Source organism: Penaeus japonicus, unplaced genomic scaffold (assembly GCF_977035675.1).
Source record: "Penaeus japonicus unplaced genomic scaffold, GWHDUDI00000001_assembly GWHDUDI00000022, whole genome shotgun sequence".
NCBI lineage: Eukaryota > Metazoa > Arthropoda > Malacostraca > Decapoda > Penaeidae > Penaeus > Penaeus japonicus.
In genome coordinates this window covers 18,266,022-18,278,766 of record NW_028234424.1, presented here as the reverse complement: position 1 = coordinate 18,278,766, position 12,745 = coordinate 18,266,022, and the positions used below count along the sequence as shown (strand labels likewise).

At 45.2% G+C, this 12,745-nt stretch overlaps 1 protein-coding gene across 5 annotated transcripts in view; it reads left to right on the top strand.

The window, feature by feature from the left end:
- The window catches only part of LOC122264038 (uncharacterized), a 52,756-nt gene that overhangs the window by 38,924 nt on the left and 1,087 nt on the right, over nucleotides 1–12,745 (top strand). For all 5 annotated transcript variants that reach the window (XM_086549538.1, XM_086549541.1, XM_086549540.1 and 2 more), the window contains 2 exons: nucleotides 646–2,472; nucleotides 3,840–6,073. In XM_086549538.1, the coding sequence (XP_086405664.1) occupies nucleotides 646–2,472; nucleotides 3,840–6,073 (4,061 nt within the window). The remainder of the gene's footprint in view (nucleotides 1–645; nucleotides 2,473–3,839; nucleotides 6,074–12,745) is intronic.

Genomic DNA, 12,745 nt, shown 5'->3' with positions numbered 1-12,745 from the left:
TTCGGAAGAACTGAACTAAACTTGACATAAATAAAATTGGACACTGATTTCCGATCGCTAAGCCCTACTTAAGAAAAGCTATTGCAGTGCTTCTTGATTTGTCTGATTTGCTCTCAAGTATATTTGGAGAGGAAATATAAATCGATTTCCTCTTATATATATATAAGAGGAAATATAAAATCAGGGTGTCAGGGATCAGCCGTAAAAGTGTGGGGGAGAACATAGAACCTTCCATGTTTTCGAAGATAATGTGAGATATTATGTTTTGATATTATTGGGCGCTGATTGGCGGACGTACTTTGAGAGCACGCTTCTCATTGGATGGGCAGGGTAATGACGTTCATTCTAAGTCGCAGTTAAAACTGCTTCGGGGATCGTTAAGCAGTGGGAGTTGCAATTGCTACGGTTGCAAATAGAAGGATTTACAACCAACTTTCTTGCACTCGGCCCCTTGTGTTATGACCGCATCGGGTCATTTATATTGGCAGTCAAGGGCAAAACAACTGCTTGCATTTCGGTGAATTGTTTCTGGTGCTGAAGAGAGCAACCGGCTTTGGACGAAATCAATGAGCATTTTCTTGGCAAATATATTATGAATCCTATTTGAGAATATCACATGAACTAAAGCAGTGTCAACCATCACAGGTACCACTACGACAATGCCGGCTACAACCACAACTGCAGGAGACACCACCACAACTCAACCTGATACAACCACAACTGAATCCGCTACAACAACTGAGCCCGATACAACCACAACTGAACCAGATACAACCACAACAGAACCAGATACAACCACAACAGAACCAGATACAACCACAACTAAACCAGATACAACCACAACTGAGCCAGATACAACCACAACTGATCCAGATACAACCACAACAGAACCAGATATAACCACAACAGAACCAGATACAACCACAACTGAACCAGATACAACTACAACTGAGCCAGATACAACCACAACAGAACCAGATACAACCACAACAGAACCAGATACAACCACAACAGAACCAGATACAACCACAACTGAGCCAGATACAACCACAACTGAACCAGATACAACCACAACTGAGCCAGATACAACCACAACAGAACCAGATACAACAACAACTGAACCAGATACAACCACAACTGAACCAGATACAACTACAACTGAACCAGATACAACCACAACTGGACCAGATACAACCACAACTGAACCAGATACAACCACAACTGAACCAGATACAACCACAACTGAACCAGATACAACCACAACTGAACCAGATACAACCACAACTGAACCAGATACAACCACAACTGAACCAGATACAACCACAACTGAACCAGATACAACCACAACTGAACCAGATACAACCACAACTGAGCCAGATATAACCACAACAGAACCTGATACAACCACAACTGAACCAGATACAACCACAACTGAACCTGATATAACCACAACAGAACCAGATACAACCACAACTGAACCAGATACAACCACAACTGAACCTGATATATCCACAACAGAACCAGATACAACCACAACTGAACCAGATACAACCACAACTGAACCAGATACAACCACAACTGAGCCAGATGCAACCACAACTGAACCAGATACAACCACAACTGAACCAGATACAACCACAACTGAACCAGATACAACCACAACTGAACCAGATACAACCACAACTGAGCCAGATGCAACCACAACTGGACCAGATACAACCACAACTGAACCAGATACAACCACAACTGAACCAGATACAACCACAGCTGAACCAGATACAACCACAACTGAACCAGATACAACCACAACTGAGCCAGATACAACCACAACTGAACCAGATACAACCACAACTGAACCAGATACAACCACAGCTGAACCAGATACAACCACAACTGAACCAGATACAACCACAACTGAGCCAGATACAACCACAACTGAGCCAGATGCAACCACACCCTCATATGAACCAACGACACCTTCAATCGAAGCCCAGATAGCTGCTCTCGAAGCACGAATCAACCAGACAGAAGGGGATAAACGATCGCTTGAGGAATTGTATCAGGCACTGCAGAATCTCCGTGTGAAGCTCTCAAGTCTTCCAAGGAGCAGGAGGGCCGCCGAACCCGCCATCAGCGTCACCGGAGGGAACATTACTATTAGTCCCGCTTGTATGGATGACAATGCATCTTACTCCGGGGCTCCTGATGCCGTCCTGGAGGAAATTCTGTCCGTGGATATGCCGAACATTGAAAGCGCCACCGATGAGCAAGTCACTTGCCTTACCTACGTCTTCCGGGAGATGTTAGCATTGATCAACAATGGGAGCCTCACGATTGATTCTTCCAAATTAGATGAATTGCAAAGTGCCACTGAAAATGCGATGGCAACAGTCCGTCCGCTCATCGCCAATGCTACAAATGACCTGGAATCCCTCCGCGATCAACTAAAAGATTTAACTGATCAGTTGGCGGGTAAGATTCAAACACTTTTTTCGTTTCCCTTTTTTTCCTCTTTCTTTTCTTTATTCTATATGTATGTATACGTATATAGATAGATAGATGTATAAATCGATAGATAGATATATGGATAGATAGATAAAGATTTCCATATATACACACATGTATATAGATAGATAAAGATATAGATGCATATTTATGTCACAAATACCCCATTCACCAGCACTTATGTTAAAATTGGGTGTTTCCTTAATCAGAAAGAATTCTAACATTAATGAATTTAGTATTTATCAAATAATCTAGCATTAATCACACTCAATGGATGACCTTCATGAAACATGCATTAGATTCCTTACCGGATCTAACAGCGCATATGTTAGACTTTATCCTTTAGTCGAGAGATCTACACCGCTTCACTTGTGTGAAATCCTGCATATTTCTCTCATGGGATAGTGTGTAAGAAAGCCCAAGAAAGTTCGCACAAATCTACTACTAATTTGCGACTGTAGCCATTGCGATTCCTACTGCATCCTGATCTAAGGAGTATTAACTGCAACTCTGAAGAAACTTCATTACACTGGCCAGCCAATGAGAAGCGCGCTCTCAAAATGTGTCCGCCAATCACTGCCCATTAACATCATTGCATAACCATATACAATGGCTTCGAAATCATGAAAAGGTTTTCACCCTCCTTAAATCATACCTAAAGGAAGAAACAGACTAATTCTGTTTTTTGCTGAAAAACATTGCTGATGAAATCACTGCAAGAACGGCGCTTGAATGAAAGATTTCGGAAGAACTGAACTAAACTTGACATAAATAAAATTGGACACTGATTTCCGATCGCTAAGCCCTACTTAAGAAAAGCTATTGCAGTGCTTCTTGATTTGTCTGATTTGCTCTCAAGTATATTTGGAGAGGATAAAGGTGTCAGGGATCAGCCGTAAAAGTGTGGGGGAGAACATAGAACCTTCCATGTTTTCGAAGATAATGTGAGAGATTATGTTTTGATATTATTGGGCGCTGATTGGCGGACGTACTTTGAGAGCACGCTTCTCATTGGATGGGCAGGGTAATGGCGTTCATTCTAAGTCGCAGTTAAAACTGCTTCGGGGATCGGTAAGCAGTGGGAGATGCAATTGCTACGGTTGCAAATAGAAGGATTTACAACCAACTTTATTGCACCCGGCCCCTTGTGTTATGACCGCATCGGGTCATTTATATTGGCAGTCAAGGGCAAAACAACTGCTTGCATTTCGGTGAATTGTTTCTGGTGCTGAAGAGAGCACCAGAAACGAAATCAATGAGCATTTTCTTGGCAAATATATTATGAATCCTATTTGAGAATATCACATGAACTAAAGCAGTGTCAACCATCACAGGTACCACTACGACAACGCCGGCTACAACCACAACTGCAGGAGACACCACCACAACTCAACCTGATACAACCACAACTGAATCCGCTACAACAACTGAGCCCGATACAACCACAACTGAACCAGATACAACCACAACTGAACCAGATACAACCACAACTGAACCAGATACAACCACAACTGAGCCAGATACAACCACAACGGAACCAGATACAACCACAACTGAACCAGATACAACCACAACTGAACCAGATACAACCACAACTGAACCAGATACAACCACAACTGAGCCAGATACAACCACAACGGAACCAGATACAACCACAACTGAACCAGATACAACCACAACTGAACCAGATACAACCACAACTGAACCAGATACAACCACAACTGAGCCAGATACAACCACAACGGAACCAGATACAACCACAACTGAACCAGATACAACCACAACTGAACCAGATACAACCACAACTGAACCAGATACAACCACAACAGAACCAGATACAACCACAACAGAACCAGATACAACCACAACAGAACCAGATACAACCACAACAGAACCAGATACAACCACAACTGAACCAGATACAACCACAACTGAGCCAGATACAACCACAACTGAACCAGATACAACCACAACAGAACCAGACACAACCACAACAGAACCAGATACAACCACAACAGAACCGGATACAACCACAACAGAACCAGACACAACCACAACTGAACCAGAAACAACCACAACTGAACCAGATACAACCACAACAGAACCGGATACAACCACAACAGAACCAGATACAACTACAACAGAACCAGATACAACCACAACAGAACCAGATACAACCACAACTGAACCAGATACAACCACAACAGAACCAGACACAACCACAACTGAACCAGATACAACTACAACAGAACCAGATACAACCACAACTGAACCAGACACAACCACAACTGAACCAGATACAACCACAACAGAACCAGACACAACCACAACAGAACCAGATACAACCACAACTGAACCAGACACAACCACAACTGAACCAGATACAACCACAACAGAACCAGACACAACCACAACAGAACCAGATACAACCACAACTGAACCAGATACAACCACAACTGAACCAGACACAACCACAACTGAACCAGACACAACCACAACTGAACCAGACACAACCACAACAGAACCAGACACAACCACGACTGAACCAGACACAACCACAACAGAACAAGACACAACCACAACAGAACCAGATACAACCACAACTGAATCAGATACAACCACAACAGAATCAGATACAACTACAGAATCAGATACAACTACAGAACCAGACACAACCACAACAGAACCAGATACAACCACAACTGAACCAGACACAACCACAACTGAACCAGACATAACCACAACAGAACCAGATACAACTACAGAACCAGATACAACCACAACAGAACCAGACACAACCACAACAGAACCAGATACAACTACAACAGAACCAGATACAACCACAACAGAACCAGATACAACTACAGAACCAGACACAACCACAACAGAACCAGATACAACCACAACTGAACTAGATACAACTACAGAACCAATTACAACCACAACAGAACCAGATAAAACCACAATAGAACCAGACACAACCACAACTGAACCAGACACAACCACAACAGAACCAGATACAACCACAACAGAACCAGATACAACTACAGAACCAGACACAACCACAACAGAACCAGACACAACCACAACAGAACCAGACACAACCACAACAGAACCAGACACAACCACAACAGAACCAGAAACAACCACAACAGAACCAGACACAACCACAACAGAACCAGAAACAACCACAACAGAACCAGAAACAACCACAACAGAACCAGACACAACCACAACAGAACCAGACACAACAACAGAACCAGACACAACCACAACAGAACCAGACACAACCACAACAGAACCAGACACAACCACAACAGAACCAGAAACAACCACAACAGAACCAGACACAACCACAACAGAACCAGACACAACCACAACAGAACCAGACACAACCACAACAGAACCAGACACAACCACAACAGAACCAGACACAACCACAACAGAACCAGACACAACCACAACAGAACCAGACACAACCACAACAGAACCAGACACAACCACAACAGAACCAGACACAACCACAACAGAATCATCCTCAGGCCATCCTGCACAACCACGACGCAAGGTAAGGATTGTAGAGATTTAGTAGACTATACAGGTATCCCTTGAAGTGCCTTTCCTAAAAAATAATAATAATAATGATAAAATGAAATAATAATAATAATAATAATGAGGTTTTTGATTGCATACTAACAGCATTAGGTCATGGGTTAAATAGGGATAAATGTCTAGCTTCCCAGGCACCTTCGGGCACTTATTTGCAATAATGATGCAAACAACGCATAATGAAATAATCTAATTAAATGAAAATCAACGAAGTATCAAATGAATGGCAAGGAACGAAATTAAAAAATGATAATAATACTTACTTCCAACGAAGCCTTTTTCTTTACATTTTTCCCTGGCTATTGGTATATTGAATTCCACTATGCTTAAAGGTCATTACTAGCACTATAACAAGACCAAAATTTCCCTTCACATAGGCAGTAAGAGACATAAATAGGACCAAATTTGCCTGAAAGAGAATGAGGGTAACATGATTAAGCGTATACTCCAATGTCAAGCATCCATTTGTTGAATGATGAGGCGATGTACGATTTATTAGTCATATCATCTTGATTTTTTCTCCAAAAAAGTAATCTCTCCCTGCATCCCTTTTCTCTTTCTGTTCAGTTCAATTCAGAGAGATTCGCGAAAACGTCCCTTCGCCCGAGCTATATGCACGAGGCCGCTGTCAGCTATAAGTGCTGACTCATCTGATCATCATAACTGAATGTTTACCGTGGCGGTCAGATTGCCTATAGGCGCTCCAGTTGCCAGGGGGCAAGCGACAGACATAGCCGTTCTAACTAGCCCAGCGGCTGTCGTCTCTGGGCCCTGCCTGAGGAAGCGAGTGTGCTCGCACTCCATCAGGCAGTGCTCTAATTTGGCGTCCGGCGCGCTACAATGTTCACAGTGTCGCTCATTATGCCTAATGGTGGGTACGATTTGCCACGCACAAGGATAGCCTATTCTCAGTCTGTGAAGGCTGACTTCAGCACACCTTGATATTCTGGGAGAGAGTATCAGCGACTCATAGCCTGTGGCGTCTGAGTACCATCTGGCCGAGGGGGAGGTTCTCGCTTCCTCTCTATGTCGCTGCAGGTCACCGACCTGCCCTGCAGCCATCGTTTTACGCCTTAGCAGTTCCTGGCTAGGATGCACCACAAGATCACTCAAGGGTTTCTTCCTGCCTTCCTCTGCCAACCTGTCTGCTAGGTCGTTCCCTTTAATACCAACATGGCTCAGAATCCAGTTGATGACAATGCGTCTACCCTGATCCAGGATTCTCTGAGCAATGGTGAGTATCATGGTCAGAAGATAAACGTTATCAAGGGGCGTGCTTTGTCAATGGCGGCCCTAGAATCTGTATATATGACAACATGCCATGAGCTAGGGCTCCCATAATAGCAACTGCCTCTGCCTGGAATGAGGAGGCATTGTCAGATACCCGCATAGCTCTTGTTGTACCCCTTGCTGCAAAACCGGCGCCTGCAGTGCAGGTGATGGGGTCTACAGAACCATCCGTGAAGTAGGTTTTACTACCCGGCGGAGTGATTGCTGCGATATTCCAGAGGCAGTGAGTACTGTCTTTCTCCTTGATAGGCTCATGACAGAAAACTCTATCAAGGATCGTGCCCATGGCGGCACTGTGACATAGTCAGGGTGGGGGAAGTCCATGCCCTTAACCAGTAATGTCTCCTTGAGCTCAAAGCGTATCAGCACCCTGGCTGTGTGAGACAGCCAGGTGTTGTTAGCAAAGAGTTCATGGTTCTGTGCAAGCCAATGCTGCACTTTCTGTCTTAGCTGCGAGTCCGGTGGGGACTTTAGGACTTTGACAAGGAACTGGGCCGCCATCTGGATCGTTGTCCAGGGGAAAAGATTCGCTTCAAAGAGGAGGTTGGTAACCTTAGTCCACCCAAGAGCACCCAGAATAATCCTGGCGGCCTCGTTTTGCATGATATCAAGTCTTTTCCTTAGTCCAGGCTTGACTGTAATCAGGGCGACAGAGGCATAGTCCACAATGTGACAGACAGCATGCACATAGAAGGATCTTAGTACATGGTGCCCAGCCGTAAGTGCCGCCCTGACAGAGCTCTTATGACAGAGAGTCTTGCCTTGGTCTGGTCTAGGAGATATTTAATCTCAGACCGGAAGGTGAGGTTCTCATCAACCCATACCCCCAAGTATTGGAAGACGTAAGTTCACTCTAGCTCTAACCCTTTGGCTTGCAGTCTTTAGTCGCGGACATCGTGTTTCAGCACTATTGCCTTCGATTTGGTTGCTGATATTTTCAGCCCGACTCTGCGGCATTCCTCAGAAATTAGGTCCAGACAAAGCTGGGCCTTTCTAGTCAGGTTCTCATTTCGTCTCCCAGCAAAGATAATTGCAAGATCATCTGCATATGAAATGATCTTGCACCCCACTGGGAGTGGAATGTCGAGGATGCTTAACATGAGGGTGTTAAACAGAGCCAGGCTAAGGACCCCACCTTTGTGGAGTGCCATTCTCCAGGGGGCAAATGCCTGGAAAGGTGACCTTGGAACTTCACTCTGGCAGTTCTGTTCCGAAAAAAGTAACCAATCCAGGTAAAGCAGTCTGGCTTTGATTCCCTTGCAAATCAGGATCTCCTGAATGGCGAGTGGGCTCGCCAGTTCAAAAGCCTTCTCCAGGTCCAGGAAGACAATGACAGAGCTGGAGTTGCTGAAAGTGCTCAGTAAGGTGGTTATGCTGTGAGCAGTGTTCTTACCCCTTGTGAAGTCATGTAAGTGTTCATGTGGAGGTCCCATTTTCCAATGGAGCCGGTTCTTTCCCAGACAGCTGAGTAGAGAGATGGGACAGTACATCTCGGCTCCTTTGGTTTAGGGATGGGAACTATGTCAGCCCTCTTCCAGCACTGTGGTAGCGAGGAAGTCTCCCAGTTCTTGTTGATGAGATGCAAGAATGCAAGCTCACCTTCATCTCTTAGGTGGGAAATGATGGGGTAGGAGATCCATCACAACCTAGAGCTGACCGGGAACTAGTCTTATACGTCCGCCGTAATTCCCTCAGAGAGAACATGGCATCTGCGTCATCAGGCTCGACTGCCTTTTCTCTGATGAGGGCATGCTTGCTTGGAAGCAATTCCTCTTGGCATGCCTTCAACTCTTCTGGTAGGCCGATGCTATTTGTTCTAGCAGAGAACTCGAGTGGCAGTCTCTCCGCCTCCGACCGCGGGTCATGGTGGGTTTTTCTGGGGGCTGAGCAATTTGTGGCCTGTCTGATACGGTTCCACAGCTCTGAAAGAGAGGTTTGGTGGCCAAAGGACTCACCCACTCCAGCCACTTTTCCTGCTTTACCCTCTTAGCAGTTTCCTGAACATCCCCGAGAGCCTCTCTCAAAAGAGCGTGGTTCTCAGAGGTTCTCTGTCTGTGGAAGTGTCTTCTGCACATATGGATTCTGGACCACGGACGTGTTTTGGGGATGGTCTCTGAGGCTTTGGCATTTACTAGTCGGGCCTCAAGTATATCCACAGCGTCCAAGATGGTGGTGACTATCCCATAATGATTGCTCTTGGCAGTGTTGTCCACAGACCAACTAGAACTGGAAACTCCTTTTTGTTGGTGGTGTCCGGTGGTGGTTTCACTGTGTGTGGTATGTCCTTCCTCTTAGAAGGGGGGAGGAGCCCTTACCCCTTTGTTCTGCCCCCAGACATAAGTGCCTGGAGAGGCGGGAACAAAGTCTGGTCGCTTTGCAACGACCTCTTGCCGCCGAAGAGCCTCTTCCTTCCTTACGGAACAGCCGAGGCTCCAGGCGTGGTGCTTTTGTGGCAGTTTGGACACTGCGGTGGTGTCCCCCCTTGTGTGCTTTGAGGCACATCTCCATACTTAGTGCCTGACTACAGACACCACACTTTTGCTTTGCAGAGCAAGTGGCCTGGTGGTGCCCGTACTTCTGACACGTGAAGCAGCGGAGTGGGTCAGGAACGTATGTCCTGGGGCTGTAGGAAGCCTAATTGTCAAGGTCTAAGGATGCAACTGGGGCTCCCTTCAAAGTGACCAGGACTTGCCTGTTTGAGTGCTTCCCTTTGGAGAGTCGGGAAGTTCCCACCACCTTGGGATGAGACTTGATGACCTCAAGGTCATACATCAGAGGGAAGCCAAGAAGCACCATCTTAGACTTCCTCTCTTCGGGAGTCAGAGCCGACAGACTCACCTTCCGCCCATCCAGGAGCTTGTCTGTCTCCTGGAGGAAGGTGAGAGTGGCCATTGTGGCCAATGCCATTGTCCCTGACAATTATAATCATCAGGCGGCACTGTCTCTGGTTTTCCAGAGCCCGCACCATCTGGTAAGCGTTGTCGAATCCTTCCAGTTTAGGGGGAATCGACATGGGGTTACAGACTCGCCCTCCAAGTCCGTAGCCGTCCGAGGCCGCTTGTTGCCTGTCCCCCGAACCGACGCCGGGGATTTGGCAGTGGGGCCAGCAGGGTTGGAGGGTCCTACCTGGCGTCCATTTTTGTTTTGAATCGTCGTCTGAACCGACGCCAGAGACTTGTCAGAGCCAGGGGCTGATTTGGAGGGTCCAGCCCAAGGTTCTTGGGCAGGTTTTCTAGGAACCGACGCCAGAGCCTTACCCATTCTCTTTATTTTTTTCACTGAGGACCTTGAAAGGCTCTAAGGTGACAGCCTTGGTTAACTTCGTGCCGGGTTCGGCAATGGGATTGTCAGTCAGAGGTTTTTTGTATTGAGTTGCCATGTAAGAGCGCTTCAATTCATCCTCCCACACCCCCACCCACCACGGAGTCCAACAAGGGGAAGTTGTGCACTGAGGCTATGCTCAGAAGCCACAGGGGTGATGGGAGGATATACGCAACTCCTACCTCGCATTGATGGCACTTGCAAGACCATGCCATTGCCTGCAAGACAGGGGCTGCTTGACCCTAGCCTAGCTCAAAAGAGAGACCAGCCGATTGACCTAACCGAGTTGAGATCAGGCCACCCGTCATGCTGGAATAGAGGACCAAAGAGGCGTATTGTTAGCCACAAGGCGTACTCGTACATGGCATCACTCAACCTCCAGAACTCCCGTCTCCCAGCACACAGGGGCGCCACGCACGGCAAACGCGTGGGCAGGTGTTAGCCCCACTGGGGGAGGACCAGAGGGGGGGGGGGCGACCCCACCTGCACCTAGAACCACTTAGTCATCCCTCCCCAGGGAACCCGCCGCTGGAAGGCCACCTCAACAGAAGGAAGAGACTGGCCAGATCCAGAGCGGGCTCGTCCGAGGATAAGGATAAGCCAGATTTGCGGAGCATATGCTACGCCGGGCTTGTAAGCAGTGACGCGAGCCCGCCTGTGTTAGCGTGTGCTGACTCGTGAGAGAATGTGCCAACGAGTGTTGACTCGATCTGAGCATGGTGCTTACCCAAGGCAGTGCCCAGCTACGTCAGTAACCGCCAGGTGACAGTGGAAGCTCACGAGCTTGGACGGGACTCGATCTGCCGACCACGGGGATGTGAAGTCGACACGCTACCAATGAGCTAACCAGACGGCTGCTCGTCCGAGGAAGGAGTTCAAGCCCCCGCGCCACCACAATGCGGTTCCTTTGCGGGGGTTTCTCTTTCTGTTTCTCTATGTATATGTACACACACGTACAAAAATACACACACACGTACACATGTTTGTTTGTTTATATATATATATATATATATATATATATATATTACATATATACATATATATATATATGTATATATATATATATATATGTATGTATGTATGTATGTGTATATCCACACATGCATGAATGAACACAATTGTGGAAAGTGAAATGTTATGGAGTCATTATGAAGCTCTATGACTGAGGTCAGTAAGTTACTCTACTTAAACGCTAAATTTTAAACAACAGGTTTTTAGTATATATTTATTTAGTATTTATATATATATATATATATATATATATATATATATATATATATATATATATGTGTGTGTGTGTGTGTGTGTGTATACATAGGTTTATATATGTATATATATACATATATATACCTATATATCCATATATATATATATATATATATGTATATATACATATATATATAAATATATATATATATTTATATATATATATATATATGTGTATATATGTATATATGTATATATATATATATATATATATATATATATATATATATATCCATACTATATGAATATAAAAAATCGCCAACATATTCTGGATAACTTAACGCATTGTTTTGATTCTATAAACCGACGCTGTACTAAACCTGCGAAGTCGGACAAGAATGCACAGGAAAGTTTATGTTTTCTCTTAATACTTATGTATACTGCATAAAACCAAGGAAGCAGCTAGAGCATCCCAACAGCTAGAATCCTGAAGGACTTTAGATTTACTAGAAAGGTGAATCTAATACAACGCAAGTATAGCACAGATCGTAATAAATATCTGACATATCGGGGAAAGAATCGCAGATCACGACTCAATCAGATGGCGACGAGTGGCTGATTCAAAATGTTTCAAAGGGAAGTGAATCTTTTAAGAGAGGCTGCCATGAACAAAAGTCAGATCATAAGCAGAAACCTTGAGAAAAACGGTAGCTAGCCCAGTGGAGATTTTTAGCCTAGCCCAGTGGAGATTTTTAGCCTTTCGGAGGCTAAAGCGTCTAGGAGTAAACTGTGAATCTTTTATATTAACTAATAG